We start from the raw sequence: 19,170 nt of genomic DNA on the forward strand, positions 1-19,170 counted from the left end.
TCACTCTCATATTTGAGGTAGGCAGGTGAAGCATTAGGGGGTCTTTGCCCAAGGACCCCCAGTGGTAAGGTAGGTACCAGGGGGGATTTGAACCCTCATCTCCTGCGTCAAAGGTGGTGTTCTAATCACTATGCTATCCAGCCGCTCTGGATATGAATCATATTCAAAAGAATATATAATTATAAATTAAATAATCTACATATTTATTGTATTATGGTCTATTTTGTATTCTTAAATAACACAAAAGTACATGCGTTACTCCTGGAAATACATGTACATCCGAGCAAAAAAGTGAAGTATCATGCCTTGTTACAAAAGATTTTCCTGGAAGCACAACTGAGATATTAGCCCATTAGTTCTTAGAGTCTAATGAGAGCTATAGCTGGAGAATGTGTTTTAAGAAGATGATCATCCTACCTACAAGTCTCTCTACACATCCATAATTTAAATTAGACTTAAAAACTGACCTTGACATGTACATTGTATAGTAAGCTCCCATAGTTAATCTAGTATACAGACAGCCAACATACTAAAAGAAACTATTGCAGAACCCCAGTTCCAACATATTTCACCCATTGCTGAAAAGCCCAAGGAGCATTTTTTAAATTACATTCCATGACACCTTGAGAAATTTATCTAAGAAACTTTTGTAATATAATCAGTTATAAAAAATACACTTTATGGAATGATACTTTACCTAAATATTTCTTAGTACCTTTCACTATGCAGTAAAAGTGAGCACTGGGGGTATTCTCAGCACGGTTAGTATGTTTCACTAATAGTTTATGTGAACTGATATAATACCTTAGAACATGTCCTAGTAGACACACTGAAGTTTCCCCAAAGAAATGTCAGTGTGGAAAGGAATCCCTGAAAACACAAAAGTTGAAAGACACTGCTGTAAAGGAACCTCAACTGGAACCAGTGGGTAACTGCTGGTCATCATCATCATATTTATTTCAGTCATTGACCAGTAATAACTGCTGGTCCAAATAAAACATACAAAGCTTCATAGTATATTGAAGACTAATAATGATACCTTGAATTAAGTAACCATTTGTACCTAAACAACATTTGTATCTGAACCATATTTAATCTTAGATTAAATAACATTAAAGGTACCTTAGATATATAAACTAACTTGCCAGGACTAGCCATACCTATACAGCTCCATCCATCCTGGCTGCCAAGAAACCACAAATGAAAAGAACAGGTCCATGAAAACCTTCACCACCCACAGAAAAACACACAGCCAGGCCCAATTATAAAAGCTTTGAAAGAAACAAAACACTAGTTATGGGAACCAAACTATTAACTACACTGGCAGAGTGAAGCCCAAGACCATTTATTTTTGGTTGTTGCAAGGGATAGTATATTATCTGTGCCTACTTAAAAGTCATGTTCATCAGAATAAACCTATCTCTTTGGTCAAACTATAAACAGGATAATAAATACTTAGCGAAAAAGGGACCACCACGGGAAAAACCACAAGCTTCTTGGATAGTCTCCCCAATTCATTTCTTATTCTTGTATTTAACTAAAGGGCACTACTAATAGCAAAGGAATCATACTTCAAGATTCTAACTATGGTCTTTGAAGTGGGTCCAATTCACAGAATGTCCTTACTAGTTCTTTTTTCCCTGAAAAGGGTACTTATATAATGAGAGAGCTTTTCAATCATATTTATTACTAAACTAGCAAGCTGCCAGTCTTTAGGCAGCTACTTGGGAATAAGCACTCTTTTAGAGTGTAAAATATAATCTTAAAGTAAAAAAATAAGTGCTCTGTGTACTGTAAACATCTACTAGCTGGGAAGGAAGGAAGGAAGGAAGGAAGGAAGGAAGGAAGGAAGGAAGGAAGGAAGGAAGGAAGGAAGGAAGGAAGGAAGGAAGGAAGGATTGACTGTGCACAAATCCACATCAGTTCAAAAATTGACCCCAGGCCTATTTGCTGTTGACTCCATCACAGCAGTTCCCTTAGCAACCTCATCTGTAGGACCCTGGAATTTGGCCCCAAGGTTGAGGAGAAAGAATGATGTGATCCTCATCCAAGGCGCTGTTGATGCTAATGATGAAGAAGAGGAAGATATTTCTATGTGATTTAGATTATACTATCTCCAACTTTTTGCTGACTACCAAGATGAGAGTGGTGGTTCCATCTTTATAGATGATTACAGGCCTCATAGAGGGGCAGCAAGAGAAACTGGCAGTCACTATAAACAAAAATGTGATGTAGCTTTTTCCTAGGGTTGTTGGAACTGCACATACATAAAAGTGTTAACAGGGTATTCTGGGAGCTGTGGAACAAAAATGCTCTGACATTCACTGTGTATTACATTGGAGTATCTTTCAAATAATACTACACTGCATGCACAATTATTAGGCAAGTGAGTATTTTGACCATATCATCATTTTTATGCATATTTTCCACCTCCAAGCTGTATAAACCTGAATGCTTATTGGATATAAGCATATCAAGTGATGTGTATTTGTGTAATGAGGGAGGGTGTGGACTAAGGAGATCAACACCCTATATCAAGGTGTGCATAATTATTAGGTAGCTTCTTTTCCTCAGGCAAAATGGGCCAAAAAAGAGATTTAACTGACTCTGAAAAGTCAAAAATTGTAAAAAGTCTTTCAGAGGGATGCAGCACTCTTGAAATTGCTAATATATTGGGGCGTGACCACAGAACCATCAAATGTTTTGTTGCAAATAGTCAACAGGGTCGCAAGAAACGTGTTGAGAAAAGAAGACGCAAATTAACTGCCAAAGATTTGAGAAGAATCAAACGTGAAGCTACCAGGAACCCATTATTCTCCACAGCTATCATATTCCAGAACTGCAACCTACCTGGAGTGCCCAGAAGTACAAGGTGTTCAGTGCTCAGAGACATGGCCAAGGTAAGGAAGGCTGAAACTCGACCACCACTGAACAAGACACATAAGTTGAAATGGCAAGACTGGGCCAAGAAATATCTGAAGACAGATTTTTCAAAGGTTTTATGGACTGATGAGATGAGAGTGACTCTTGCCAGACCAGATGGATGGGCCCATGGCTGGATCAGTAATGGGCACAGAGCTCCACTTCGACTCGGACGCCAGCAAGGTGGAGGTGGGGTACTGGTATGGGCTGGTATGATTCCAGATGAGCTAGTTGGACCTTTTTGGGTTGAAGATGGACTCAAAATCAACTCCCAAACCTACTGACAGTTTTTAGAAGACACTTTCTTCAAGCAGTGGTACATGAAAAAGTCTGCATCTTTCAAGAAGACCATGATGTTTATGCAGGACAATGCTCCATCGCATGCATCGAAGTACTCCACTGCGTGGCTAGCCAGTAAAGGCCTCAAAGATGAAAGAATAATGACATGGCCCCCTTCCTCACCTGACCTAAACTCTATTGAGAACTTGTGGGCCCTTCTCAAACAGGAGATTTACAGTGAAGGAAAACAGTACACCTCTCTGAACAGTGTCTGGGAGGCTGTGGTTGCTGCTGCACAAAAAGTTGATCATCAACAGATGAAGAAACTGACAGACTCCATGAATGGAAGGCTTATGACTGTTATTGCAAAGAAGGGTGGATATATTGGTCACTGATTTTTTGTTTGAAATGTCAGAAATGTTTATTTGTAAACATGTTGAGTTGTTTGATTATTATTCTCACTTTAACAGATGAAAATAAATGAGTGAGATGGGGGAATTTTCGTTTTTCATTTAGTTGCATAATAATTCTGCACACTAATAGTTGCCGAATAATTGTGCATAGATATGCTCCTAAGAAAGCCCAAATCTCACTTTTACTTTCTTAAATATTCAGATTTGAGGTTTATTAACATTTTGGATTGACTGAGAGCACTGTAGTTGTTCAATAATGAAATTCATCCTCAAAAATACAACTTACCTAGTAATTGTGCACGCAGTGTAAATTAAAACTTGAACTATTTAACTGTAGATGCCAGAAATAAATTAACATATATAACTATATTCTTCTTCTCTTATTACAACCTTTGATCACAATAAACAATATATATATTATATATGCATATCATATCAATACACACACACACCTTAAATCTATAGATAAAAATGAAAACCATAATATACAATAAAATAACATAATAATATTACAGTATAATAAAATTAATAGTGGTGATCAGCAAGATTAGCACTGATCATCAGTTGTAAGTGGGATGAATAGAACATATAGAGGCATATATAACTGTAAAGATGACTGCTCAGATTAAATGACTTCATAAATTACAGTGCAATCCCTATACATTCTGATGGAAACACAAGCTCCATTAAATTAAATAGGGTTTATTCCCATGTAACTGAGTATAGGATTATAGTCTTAATTAAAAAGATCTGGGGGAAAAACGTTGAGCTGAACTCAAGAGTAGTCACATATGTTTTCCATCAACTCCTGTGCTACTGTATTTGTTTAATCTCATTAGTATGAATAAAAAAAGCAAATACCAAAAAGATATACTGAAAAGACAGCAAACGTTTACTATCTGCAAACGATTTCTTTATGACAAGCTTTTCACACCAAAATATATTCATATAAAACTTTCCTGTATCAAAGACAAAGTTGAAACCAACAACTTTGGATGTTCCTCAAGTATAAATATAAAAATGAACTTTTTGTTAAAAAAACAAAACAGAGGGAGGGAGATTATTATGTAGTTCTAGCATGGTAGATCTGTATTTTTACCTTACAGAAAAGCTTCCATCAAGTGAAATAAAACAATGAATCATTGAAGGAAAACATGTTAATTGAACCAATATGGTACAATCCAGGTATTTGTTAAATGGCTAATCTTTATCTTTATTATAGCCTTACTTCCAGAAAATGCAATATATATCAAATATGTATAACAGATACATATACAGAAATCTAAAATCTATAATCTCAAATATATAGATAAATATAAAAAGCAAGCATAAAATACAATACAATAATAAAATAGCGGTGATCATCAAGTTTAATACTATTCTTCAGTCATATGTGGGACACATACAGAACAAATAGAGCTGCAGAATCGAGCAACCTGGGAGGATACATCAGATTCTGGTCAGACAAAAGAAGCAACAAAGAGTCTTCTTACTCTCTGCCAGGGAATTTCTTTGGGATAGATGAATGGGAATGGGATAGATGAACGTCATCCAAGATTGCCTGTAAAACCAAGGAGCATGTGGCTCAGGACCCCACAAAGCCAACCCCACATGGACATATGTGCTGATGTAGAGAGATATTTTTATAACATCCCCACAGGACTGCTAAACTGTCAGAACAATTTAATTCAAGCCCAGTTACCAGCATTCCCTGAGAAATACCAAAAAATAATGTGGTCATGATAATTTTACGAAATTATTCACGTCCTCACATACAAATAATACTGCTATAAGACACAGTTTTGCCACTCTTTACTAATGCATCTTGTAGGTTCATTAAATAGTTAATATAACCAGTTTGTGCAGTTCCCTGAGCTTTACATAAAATGTATTACAGCAATGCTATACATACCTATTCTAAATATGCACTGAAGTTATTTAGTTATTAATTCATTTATTATAATTATGTATAATCTTCTTTTTAGAATAATATTCTATCCAAAGTGTCTACAACAATATAAAAATTCAAATAAAATATAATCATTATTTAAAAACAAACTATTAAGTAGGATTCCCTTCACAAGGGAGTATGGAGGTGGGGAAGGCCCTTCTGCCTCCCTCTCCTGGGATACATCAACAACGAAGTTGATGGCAATGATGGCGTAGTGTGATATGTAAAACCAAGTCTGTATATTATACACTGACACATTCAATTATTGACACATTCCTTTTAGACATTCTTCCTGTTCCTGGAGTCTATTGCATTATCTTCTACATTCTTCTGAAGACAGAGGATAATTCATCAACTCTTGTATGCCTGGAAGCTAGGACTTCTATTAGTCAGTGAGATTCTGGTCCCAACTTTCCATACCATCAACTATTTTATGCTGCTTGTCCTTTGTTGCTGCTGTCAAACCTTGATGACTTCTTCTTCTTGTACCCAGGAATCATTAGCAGAACCAACCAATTCTTAAACTTGCAGTTCACAAGACAGCATGTCATGAAGAGTGGCCTACATATTTATCTTATAAATTACAAGATCCTAATGCTAATACTGTCCTTCTCTTTGAGCAGGAGGAGGGTTGAGCCAACCACTGATATTCAAAATTTTGCCTTTTCTGTTCCAAAATTACTTCTGATTCTCTTCAGCAAATACCAAGAATTCTCAATGTTTAACAGAGTCAGGAAAACTAGATTGCATAAGCATTCTCAAGCCTGATCTTCAATTTACAGATAGTCCTCATTTAGCAACTGCCTCATTTAGTGACCATTCACAGTTATGATGGTGATGAAAAAGTAACTGTACAATCAATCCTCACATTTACAACCTTCACAGATCTATACAGGTAGTCCTCAGTTAACAACAGTAATTGGGACTGGAATTTCTATCGCCAAGTGATGCAGTCATAAGTGTGATATCATGTAACTGCGCCCTTAATGATAGCAGTTCCAGCACTTCTAATGCCACTGTTAAGCAAATTCTGCACTGTTGTTAAGTGCAATGTCACGTGGTCGCCATTTGTGACCTCCTGCTGGCTTCCCCATTGACTTTGTTTGTCGGAAGCTGGCAGTGAAGGTTGCAAATGCAATCACATGACTGCAGCATGCTGCAATGTCATAATTGTGAGCCAGTCACTGAGTGCCCATATCGCGATCATGTGACCACAGGTAGGGTGCGACGGCCAGAACTTTGAGTACTGGTTGTAAATACTACTCATTTAGTGCTATCATAACTTTGAATGGTTGCTGAACAAATCATTGTTAAGCAAGGACCACCTTTAAAGCAAAGGAAAGCTGAAGTAAGATCATAAGCACAGTTGCGGTTTCACTTAGCAACCACTTCACTTAATGACCAAGTTTCCAGTCCCAATTATGGTCGCTAAATGAGGACTACCTGTAGTTTATTGGTTTTCCATATGAAAATGGATTTGGAATTCAAACTGGCCCCCTTGATTGCAGACTTTGCTAAAAATGTCCACTTTCTATCCCTGCCTTACACTACTGAAGAAAGACCGAATCCTATATGCAAAAGATAGTGGTTCTATATAGTGTTAAAATCTGGGAGGATGGTTATGAAGCATTTGAAAAATCCCCTTAAGAATTGCTTCCTGATGTTGAATAGGTTATTAAAGAGCCTATGAAAATGCAGGAATCATATGCAAACCCTACTCTTTTAGTCCCTGGTGACAGGCCAGAGAATGAACCAAAATAAATGTTATAATCCCAACATTTGTTAAGGCAGAAGGGCTATGCTTTTACTGATGGTAAAATAACTGTGCGTGAACCATATCAATGAATAGTTCCTCCTGTGTAGAAAATAATAATTCTCCCATTTATCATGGGATATAATTACTACTATAATATTTGTTAACTTGGATTCATTCCAAGTTACACTCCGAGCATGGCGCAGGGTCTGGGGAGATACCAGGGGATTGTTCTTGTCCAGTTATCTGGGAACAGTTTGATCTGGTTGTTCCTGAGGAAGTGGACAGGATCCTTCAGACTGTGAAGGCCACCACTTGTCATCTGGACCCATGTCCCTCCTGGCTGGTGAAAGCAGCTCAGGAGGTGACATGCGGTTGGATCCTGGTGATAGTTAATACATCCTTGCGGGAGGGAGTGTTCCCAGCTGCCTTTAAAGAGGTGTTGGTGCACCCGCTCCTCAAAAAACCCTCCCTGGATCCTACCATGCTGGACAATTTCCGTCCAGACTCCCACCTCCCCTTTTTGGGGAAGGTGGTTGAGAAAGTGGTGGCATCACAGCTCCAAAGGGTTCTGGAGGAAACGGATTATCTGGACCCCTTCCAGTCAGGTTTCAGGCCCGGTTATGGAATGAAAACGGCATTGGTCGCACTTATGGATGATCTCTGGAGGGAGTGGGATGGTGGAAGTGCAACCATCCTTGCTCTCCTTGATCTCTCAGCGGCTTTCGATACTGTCAACCACGGTATCCTGTTGGGACGACTCAGGGAATTGGGGGTGGGCTTGTGCTGGTTTGTCTTTCTCCAGGGGCGGTCCCAATTGGTGGTGATAGGGAGCGAGAGGTCCCATCCTCAGCCCCTCCTTTGTGGGGTGCTGCAGGGTTTGGTTCTCTCTCCACTCCTTTTCAACATCTACGTGAAACCGCTGGGTGAGATCATCTGTCATCATGGGATGAGGTATCATCAGTATGCTGATGATACTCAATTATACATCTCCATCCCAGGTGAGATAAGTGAGGCCGTGACTGCCCTCTCGCAGTGCCTGGAGGCTGTAAGGGTCTGGATGGGGAACAACAGGCTTCGGCTGAACCCTGGTAAGACAGAGTGGTTGTGGGTTACTGGCTCCTCTGTATCCAGGATGTTGTCATCGTTGGTCTTGGATGGGGTAGCACTGCCCCAGACAGACCCAATGTGTAATCTGGGGGTCCTCCTGGACTCACGGCTCCTGCTTGAAGAGCAGGTGGCAGCCGTGGCCAGGAGGGCTTTTGCACAACTTCAGATTGTGCACCAGTTACGCCCTTTCCTGGATCGGGATGCCCTTTGAACGGTCACTCATGCCCTTGTTATCTCCCAGATAGACTACTGCAATGTGCTCTACATGGGGCTACTCTTGAACAGTATCCAGAAGCTTTAGCTGGTCCAGAATGCAGCCGCGTGAGCTATTTTTGGGGCCCGAAGGACCCATATAACACCACTGCTTCGTGAGCTGCATTGGCTACCAGTTTGCTTCCGGTTCCAATTCAAGGTGTTGGTTATCACCTTTAAAGCCCTACATGGCATGGGACCAGGTTACCTGAGGGACTGCCTCTCCCCGACTTCATCCCATCCCACCTGATCACACAGAGAGGGCATGCACCGGACCCCTTCGGCAAAAGAACTCTGACTAGCGGGGTCCAGAAGACAGGCCTTCTCTGCGGTAGCCCCCGCACTTTGGAATATCTTGCCCCTGGAGGTGAGATTGGCCCCCTTACTCCTGGCCTTTCGGAGGGATCTGAAGACCTGGCTCTGCCATCTGGCCTGGGGCGAGGAGGGGGATCATCAACTGTGGGGTTGGCTAGTCCCTTAGTGGCCTGGTGTTGCTGCCTTGAATGATCGGCCTCCTGGATTTTTTCCCTTTTATTGTGAATGTATATTGTTATAGGTTTTAATTGTATATTTATTTATTGTTTTAACAAGTTGTGAGCCGCCCAGAGTCCCCCATTGGGGGGAGATGGATGGGGGACAAAATAAATAAATAAATAAATAAATAAATAAATAAATAAATAAGTTTTCCAGGTGTATGCTTTTTGGTTAGAAATAAAGAAGTATTTGCCTTAATCTTTCTATTCAAGTACATCTGCATTACTATTTTAATATGATCAATTATATTTCTGCTTCCTAGGTGGAACGGAAACCAGGATCAAAACAGATATGAAACTGATAAGCCACATTAATATAAATCTGCATTCATAGGTTGTAATGGTGCTACAATCTTTCAGAAACCATTTAAAAACTCCCAGCAAGATGTGTTTATTTAAATTCCAAACTAGCTGCCTAAAAGTCTTCTTTGTTTTCTTGTCTGAACAGACAGACTTATATTAGTACTAAGTAGCAGCAAGCACCTGAGTCAAAATCAGATATCCCGTCCGCTGCCTTTTAGATCGATGGGAAAATCTAATGGCTAAACACTGAGCATCTATTTTAATCTTTAAACAAGACACTGTCGCTGGCAGAGCTGAAGGAAGAGAGAATAGTCAACTCTTCTTCTATGCCTTGCCTTTAACTTCAGACGGATGCTAAGGGTACAAAGCCAGTGGAGTGATAAATAGGTTCTGGCAGAGAATTCTTCCTACCTTGAGCTGTACTGCAGTTTATCGTCAATTTTAGCTATTCAGAACAGGAAATAGGGGAAGAGGAGGATGCTGTCTTAGTGTAAGTTCACAGATACTCCTTTGGCAAATGCTCTGCATGTACTAAAAAGCATAAAAAGTGGCTTTATTTCACGAGCAGATTCATCTCCAAAGATCTGCTGGGGAAACCCAGAAAAGGGAAAGCACAGGCTTCAGTTAAAATAGCCAGTGTATTCACTTCTTCACAGGGAACAAAGAGGTTGACTGATTCACTAGGAAAGACACTGGCGAATTTTTACACTGTGGGAAAGATCACAGATACTTAGATACAAATTAATAGCAACTGCCACTCTAAATCAAACGAGGATTAAAATGCCTCTCTTGTAAATGGAGACCTTTTGTTTCAGGTTTATAGGAATGTGGATGAGTGAAGGGAAAACTAAAATTTAAATATACACGAGGCAACTAGACCATGTTAGGCAGATATCCTTACCTTGTACCTGCATCCTAAATAGATTTAGGCACGCTTTATATATAACCAGACTGGCACACGAGATCTGGTAAATTTTTCAAAGTGGCTGACATAGATATTTTTCACTTTATTATCATGAGCGAGCACCATCTGTGTCCTTTATTCAGTTTTTTTTTATCCAGCTCACTTCTTCTCTGACAACCTATGACTTGAAGAAGTTTACAATATTCAGTCATGGGTTTCGGTTTGGGCATTGTCGCATTCCAGCACTTTTTTTTCATAGAATGGTCAAAATAAGTTCCAACATATGATTGCATAGAAAACATACTAACTTGAAAAGAATCCAGGCACTGGCAGAGGAAAATACTTTGAAATAAGCTCAGATTGGACTGAAACATCTGCAGGAACTACCCCTTCTTGGAGGCAAAGTAAATCAGGATCAGTGGGACTGACTTCCAAGATTTAAGATCAGAGATTTAAACTGCCTGCCAGCTCATAATGAAATGAGAGAGTAATAGAGTTGTAGAGAGCTTCTACAATTGTTTCCAGTATATATAAATTGCTAATTTATATGTACAGCATGTAAAAAATAGGCTGGGCTTCAACTGCATGGTTGCAGCTGCCATTTTGATTTTTTTGACACCCCATTGTCCAAAAAAGGGAGCTAAGCTTCCTGATGAAGTAGCAAGTGGTGTTGTAAAGCTTTAAACTATTTACAGTACACTTCTAGCCAGGCACTCTGTGAATTAGCTCTGTGAATTCTTCATTTAACATCAGGTGTAATGCAGGGGAAGGAATTAAAATAGTTCTGATAAGATAAACATTAAAAAGAAAACTACACCAAAGTTTTTGTGTATCTTTCTCTATAAAGCCCTACATGGCATAGGGCCTGGTTACTTGAGGGACTGCCTATCTCTCATAACATCTGCCCAGCTGATTCGATCCTTCAGGGTTCCTTCGATTAAACAATGCCATCTCTCAGGACCCCGGAAGCATGCCTTCTCTGAAGCAGCACCTGCCCTCTGGAATGAGGTTCCCCCCGAGATCTGGATGGCCCCCATTCTGCTGTTGCTTAGAAGAGCCGCGAAGACCTGGTGCTTCACCCAGGCCTTCAGCGAGGGAGAGTGAGACCCCCTTGCTTCATTGGGCTTGCTTTTTTTAACTTTATTTTTTATGTTTTATTGATTTTACTGTAATTTCCTTATTTGACTGTTGTGAGCCACCCAGAGTTGTTGAGAGTCAGGCAGTATACGAGTTTAATAAACAACAACAATTTCCATCACAATGCTTTATTCAAAAGATGATGATGATGATGATGATGAAGAAGATGAAGGGAATTATTAATTGCAAATATGCCCGATGCACTGAGATGCAGTTTTCAGTCACAGCAAACCTGAGAAGCATATTTTCAGCTTAATGCCTTTATCTGAGCTTCAGTTAGCAAAACTCCTCCAGCCCTTTTGGTCTTTATCTAGAGACATTCCTTCACTGCTGCAGCTTTCTACCCGGGACAGTTTTTAAAAGCTGTGATCTTCTTGTCAATGTTCAAGAGGCCTGTTTAATGTTATTTGTCTACACAGCACAAAGGGTTGCTCTGAAAGTAAAGCAGCAGACTCCAGTTGCAGTGTGGGAGGAGGACAAGATGAGCCTTAATATTACATTTTGTCCTACTTGCAAAAGCCGTCAGCTTGGTGCAACATAACCTGTAAGGCTCATTTGCATAATAGTAAGCAGAGGAGACTAGCAAACAGTCCAGGAGGGGGAAGCATACTGGCAATGATGGGATGTTACTGTTACTCAGCTCATTAATGATATTATGCTTGCATAAATGTCCTGAGGTGTTTTTTAGGGTGCACTGTGTATCATATTTTAAGCTCCTTTCTGCTATCAAGGTTGTAGCTTGGACTTGTCTTCCTGCAGATGCAGGTAATGTTCCTCTGCTGTGTGAAGTTAGTTGCCATGTTACACAGAAGTCTGACCTTTCAGTCTGCTTGCTATCTTGCTGACATACCCTGATCAGCAAGTGATTGCAAAGCAATTAAAAGGAAAAAAATGGGGGGCAGTGAAATCCAAACCTTGTTTTCGTCCTGCCCGATCTCTAATTGCTATCAATTAAAATTTCATGTCTTGGAGACACATTTTTAGCTGAAAAGCAAGTGCTTTCGCATTTGCCTCTCGTTAGAGTAAAATTCCATTCACTTGCTTCTTGCTAAGGGCGAAAACCAGATATTTCAGTTTTAAAAAGTAGGTGCTCTCAGCAGAATCTGTGTTGATGAGAACCATACCGCTGAACAGGAAGTTCAAAAGACAGAGAATGGCATACGAGAGCTGCTCCATCTGTTCTGGAAACATATAACTGTACAGCAGAGGCCAAAACAACTGACAAAGTTAAGTCATTATTCATGGAAAGACTCTGAACCTGGCCATTTGTCAAGAACTCGACTGCTGAGCCCATGAGCTTGCAAGCATTTCACCCAGGCTGTGGCTCTTGTAACTGTCACGTATTGAGGCGCGACTGAAATAAACTGCTGGATTTTTGAAACAGAGGCAGGAATAAGGTGCAATCATACAGGCTGGCCTCACAAATGTTCAAAAGCATCAAGATGCCACTTTACTGCAAAACAAAGCAGTAAAAAAGAAAGAACTTTGGAAAAATTTCTTTGTAAAAGCTTCTGCCTGTTGAATGTGAAGTGGGATGAGTTTTTGGAAATCAAACATCTCCTTTGGACATTCAGCTTGAACAGAAGAAAAGTATTCAGTGAATGAAACCAATAAAAGCAGATTATGACGAAGAGTGAGTTTTGCACACTTAAATGTTTAAATTCTGTAGAAAGCTAATGGAAAAGAGTAAACTGGCTCTGGAGCTCCAGAGCCAACAACCAAAGTTGTTTTGTGTCATGATGATGAACCCTCTGAGAGTGACCTAGGCAAAGAGGAAATGAAGAGGCAAAAAGAGAAAGCAGCAGGCCAGGAGAGGCCAAAGGGGATCATTAGAATATGGAAATAACCAAGAATGAAGAGAGGAAGAGGACCAGAAGGAGCTGTGTTGTGGAGAAGCAAAATGAAGAAAAAAGGTCAGGCAAAGCAAAGAGAGCAATTGCACAATTCACAGATGTTTGGATTTTCAGAATTCTCAGAAATTCTGTGAATTCCTAGAGAATTGTGGGAATTGGATTCCAAAGGCATCTGAAGGTGAAGGCTGCCATATAAGATGCAGATGTAGCAGAACGAGAAACATCCAGGAACTAACCTGCTGGATCAAACCAAAGACCTTTTTGATTGTAGTGAAAAAGTACCTCTGGATAGAACATGTTCACAGTTGCTCTCCAGCACCTGATATTCAGAGACAAAATGCTTCTGATGCTGAAACTTCCCAAGCACAAGTCCCCTGAAATTTTCCAATGTAACATCCCAAATCACTTTGGCCAATTTGTTAGGGACACTGATGCTATCTGGGTTGACCTCCAAATATTCAAATTCAGCTCTCAAATGGTCTCATTTCTAGATAGCAAGAACCCCCCTTTGGATCTATATAGCCATCTGAATAGCTATACAACAGAAAAGTAGAGTTTCATAAGAGCATTCTATTCAGTTTCCCAAAAAACAAAAAAGCAGACATACTGTTATTCTAGGCAATTATTTAAATTATATTTCACCTTTCAAAGTAAATACAAAAATGAAACAACAATTAAACAACTAATATAGTAGGGAATTATAAAAACCAATGAAAGAATATTTACAGAAGAAAACAAAACATCACCTTCCACTTTACACATCCTTTGCTGTGGAAATATACTATTTAGTCCTTCTCATTTTTTTTTTTTTGTGTCTTATGAGGGGACATTTTTATGACAACCTCACAGAAAAGAAAAGAAAAGAAAAGAAAGCAAGCCTAGACATTCCTTCTTGTTTTTTTTAAAAAATCAGACTTTCAGCAGAAACAATGTTTGAAACATTTAACTTAGATAAGGACACCCACGCTACAATAAACTTGCCAATCAGGCAATCTCATTGCCAAAATTAAAATTGAATTACAATGCTTTGGGGAATGTATATACTGCTGTTTTATTTTGCTTTAAAGGTCACTTTGGCATCTCACAATGACTGCAAGCTATGGAGTCTATTACAAAAGTGCTAATACTCTATACATTCAAAAGGATTTACAGGTAGTCCTTGCTTACTAACCATTCGTTCAGCAACCTTTTGAAATTAAGATGCTGCTGAAAAAGGAGACTTATGACCGGTCCTCAAGTTTTGGCTGTCACAGCACCCCCACACTCATGTGATCCCCATTTGCAACCTACCCTGCCAGCTTCCCACAAGCAAAATCAATGGAAAAGCCAGCAGGGAAGGTGGCAAGTTGCTCTGGTATATTGCTCGCACCCTCCCCTGCTGGGCAGCAGTCACCCCCGGCTCTGTCACGCTCACATCACGCGCCTTGCCTGCCTGCTTGCAAGCTGCCTAGGACTTGCTTAAAGACCCATAATCCTCGCTTAACGATGGCAACGGGGAATGCCAGGATTGCCTTCACTAAGCAATGTGGTCACGTCACATCACACTTTATGACCACATCGCTTAGCGATTGGAAATTCCAATTACTGTTGTTAACTGAGGACTACCTGTATACATAACTGAGTTCTACTGTTCAAAGAAAGATATGTTAATCTGTAATTCAATATTCAGTAAGATGGTGTAAAAAGCTTTTGTTAAACTACACAAAGTTCTGAATTTGCCTTCAATAGAATGAAATATGCAGTTAAAAAACAAAACATATATTTAAAGTCTACACATATTAGTTAGCTCAGAAAAAACATCAAATGAAACTACTTCCTAGTTATTAGCTGTCCTGCACTAGCTTCATGATTATCTCTGGCACAGCCATTTCCCAATAAAGTGTTATTTTACAAAGGGATATAGAGAGTTCCAGGCATTTCTTAATCTAGAGGACACTATCACATAACCTCCTTGAAGCAGCAGCACACAAAAAAGTATATATGTAAAGTATATGTAAAAGAGATAAATTAATAAAATATATATTAAAAGCGGCTATTTTGCAAAGCTTGGGCCATTTTATTTTTATTTTTTTTTAAGAATAGTGTCACTGGGTGCAATCTAGGAATGTTGTAGATGCTACGTTTCCCATGGACACCACTTTGGAGGATCTAGGATTTATGAATCGCCTGTTCATATTCCAGGTGAAGTGCCCTTTTCTCACTGTGTTGAGATGTGGGGCAGATGGGAGTAGAGAGATTTCCCTTTCACAAAAGTGCACTCAGCCATTGGTTTACAATACAGGCTTAAAGCACTGTGTAGGCAGACTGTTTAATATCTATTGTCTTCAACAAGATTTAAAAATATGTGAAGGAATTGTAGCCCAAACCAGTTGTGTGTTTTTTTTACAAGAGGTGTCATAAATTGTTACTCTACTAGACACATCTTACTAATCTTTCATTTAAAGTAATACATCAAAGTTATATATGAGACATCTTAACCCTATTTATACAACAAGGATCAGCCTTGATAGATAGCTTCCCCCCCTTTCCTGTTATTTTGTGTTAAAATGGTTAATCATTACTGATTTATACATCTTAAGAAAACATATATGTGATTATCAATCAGTCTTTGTAATGGAAGAAAAAAAGTTTTTAAACTTTTATAAACTCTTTTTGTCTTCCAATAATCACATCTTTTCACAGATTTAACTTGAATAAAAGAGAACTGAAGCAGAAAGAATGACACTTTTTTTTGAGGAACATTATGTATTATTTTAGGAATTTGTGCTAATATGTACTATTTTGGTACCAGGTCCAAACTGTTTTTTATGGTAGAAAAGCAACTTTCATTGTTACTATACTGATACTGCACCTTGGAGTGGGCACTACCCACATCTACAGAGCCTCCTTACCCCAGGGCAAAGGTATCTCAGTAACATCCAAGAGGACATGTCATGCCTCTGCTTTATCTCATCATTAGCCTGTGGCTGGGCAGCCTAAAGACAGCTTTAGGTGCTCCATATGGTAAGTGGTGTTTTCCCTCTTACACTGGTATGAGCTCCTCCATCCGGACAATCCATGGAGCATGGAGTAGGAGATGATGTAGTCAGAGGTGGTGTCCTGTTCAGTACCAATTGTTCTAGACAATCTGCTGTGTGATTGCCCCCATCTGTTTGGTCCCAGGGTTCCGAGCCTGTTCTGCAGTACTGGATTAGCTGCAAAGGAGACCAGAATACAAGCTTCTGCAACCACTTTTTTTTTTCTTTTTCAAATGGGTTGGTTGACACATTGATCTGGAGAGTTTGAGAGTAGACTAAAAGTGACTAGTCCAACCTTGGTTAATGCATGTAACTGAAAGACTTGGCTATGATAATTCTGTAGCCAGCTTGGTTACAACCCTTCCCACTGGCCACTACTGGTAGAGAAGCCCTGTGTCCTTGCCTGCTCTCCTCACATATTCTTAGAATAGTTTATACTTCCCATACAAATCCCTATAGCTAAACCCCTTTCTCAAACTAGCTCTTCAACAACACATCCACAGAAGCATCTTAGCTGCACAAATCTGGATGACCAGCAGATGTAAGACAAAAGACGTAAAAAAACCTACATCTAAATTAGTCACTGGCACAACAAGAAAGAAAAAAGAAGAAAAAAATTTCATTGGACAGAGTAACAAAAGTATTGTGCACATTAATTGAAGGAGGTTTTCTGATGGTGGATGATGTAGGGAAGTCCTGGAATTTCATCCAAGAGAACTACCGATCATGGTCCTTGGAAAGTTGTGTGTTAAAACTGTCTGGACAGTAGCAGAGCACACAGAAAACGATCTAGCTCACATCTTTTTTCTTAGGTTTCACAGAATAACATTAAGCTGCTTCTCTTAAAATCTGCCTGCTTACAATCCACTGAACTGTACAGTTGATCTAAACCAGCAAACAATTTCTGTAACTAACAGGACTTTTTTAGTTTGATCTTTTAACTGTAGTTTTTATTACTAATAATTTTAAATCTTGAGTAAACTTTCTAGATAGCCATGATATAGTATCCAGTGCTACTGTCTGAAAAAAGTAACACTGGCAAGAAAGTATATTCCATTTCTTGTCTATGTTTTATTACATATTAGCAGTAGTTGTATATTGCATAAATTGCAAAAAACAAACAAACAAAAATAAACCTGTCTCAGAACTTTTTTTTACTAGAAAAATGGATTTTCTCCAACTTATTTTATTTTGGATCAGAATATTTCCAGAGCAAATACAATCGCACAGTTTTCACAATCTGAAATATTTAAATAATTGGCTTAAATAAAGAAATGTAATAAATTCAACATTTAAAAATCCTAGATCTGTTAAATGAACAGTTAACCAAATAATTGGTATGCAGAAAATTAGTACTATTTACTTTACTTCATGCATACTGTAACAAGAAGCTATTACATCCTGCTTGTGATACCATCTAAATGGGCAAATTATTTATCATATGCTTTCTAATACTATTATCATGGATGGTTCCACTGGACTTAAATGTTCTGCAAGAAATACCAAAAATAGCAGCCATTCAATACAGAGAGTTCAAATGAGGAAACTGTTGCTTGCATTGGTTCTACAAAAAAATCAGGTAACTTCAAATAACTCAGAGATCAGCTGATGATCCCTAATTCAGAGATTAATTAACATTATAATATTTTGGACCAATGAGTGCTACTTTGAAGCAACTTTCTGGCTGAAAAGCAATGCAGCTCTGAAGCTTACTACCCAGCTACCACATTTGCAATATTAAGTAATTTTGTTCGTATGAATTTAGGCCCAGCTTGTAAATTGCAAATGTGTAGACCTATATGATTCATCAATATTTTATTATTTGAAAAATTTTAAATAATGGATATGATTTTTTGATCAAACTGAAGAACCTGATTAAAATTAGAAGAATTATGAATTGATAGAACAAGGCCCTCCATTTTGGGTTCTATGTTCACAGTGGTGCTATTGTACGAATACATCTCTATCTCCCTCCCAACACCTGTCACTCAAATCCAGGGAGTATCCACAGGGAGACGGGTTTGTGGCCACCATCTTGACTTTTTTGATTCCCAATGGTTCCCCTCCTGAAATCTGACCTTTGATGATGAAGCTCACTTATGACATCACCTTCTCAGTCTCCAAACTGAAGAAATATTTTATAGTGAAAGGATAATTTATTTTCCAGAAAATGATCTTAAAATCTCTCAGCAAAATGAAAATCTAAAGCTACAAATTATTATAATGGTAAAAGATGTACTATTAGTGGTGATGATGAGACAACAATGAAAGGCTACATTTCACAACCTGCCAGTTCAAAGGATCCCACTCTGCCCATAAGCTCTCTCCCAGGAATAAAAGGCACAGCCTAAAAATATTTAAATGTCCACACTATGGCACTTGGGGACAGTGATCTTCTAGTACCTCCATAAAGTGTCCAAGTGCACAACTAATAATATTCCACAACTAATGGTACCAAGTAATTAATATTCCTACTGGTGTCCATTCACCCTAAAGCTGCTTGAAGTGCTAGACAGTGGGGATAAATACTCTTGCCCATACCATGTATTCCACACAACTTATCATTCACACTCAATAGCCATATGTTTAAATGACATGCAGAAACTGTAGACTCCCTGTCTCCATAAATATGTAATTTGCAGTGGGAATTATGCCGAAAGTGGCTTTTACATTCAAGCAATGTGTTGATGTGAGATCAGTATTATTTTTGCACTTCTCGTGACATTGTCGGGATTTTGGCTGT

The 19,170-nt window shown here is 38.9% G+C and overlaps 1 protein-coding gene across 2 annotated transcripts in view; it reads right to left on the minus strand.

The window, feature by feature from the left end:
- SCFD2 (sec1 family domain containing 2) overlaps nucleotides 1-19,170 on the minus strand; it is a 199,878-nt gene that overhangs the window by 79,132 nt on the left and 101,576 nt on the right. Inside the window, exon 6 of one of the 2 annotated variants that reach the window (XM_088130741.1) lies at nucleotides 16,437-16,604. The exons of the other annotated variant lie outside the window; for it this stretch is intronic. Within the exon in view, the coding sequence (XP_087986867.1) occupies nucleotides 16,437-16,604 (168 nt within the window). The remainder of the gene's footprint in view (nucleotides 1-16,436; nucleotides 16,605-19,170) is intronic. 2 annotated transcript variants of the gene reach the window in all.

Source organism: Python bivittatus, unplaced genomic scaffold (assembly GCF_059951505.1).
Source record: "Python bivittatus isolate LINGU-HERP-01145 unplaced genomic scaffold, Pbiv_v1 ctg000070_np1212, whole genome shotgun sequence".
Taxonomy (NCBI): domain Eukaryota; kingdom Metazoa; phylum Chordata; class Lepidosauria; order Squamata; family Pythonidae; genus Python; species Python bivittatus.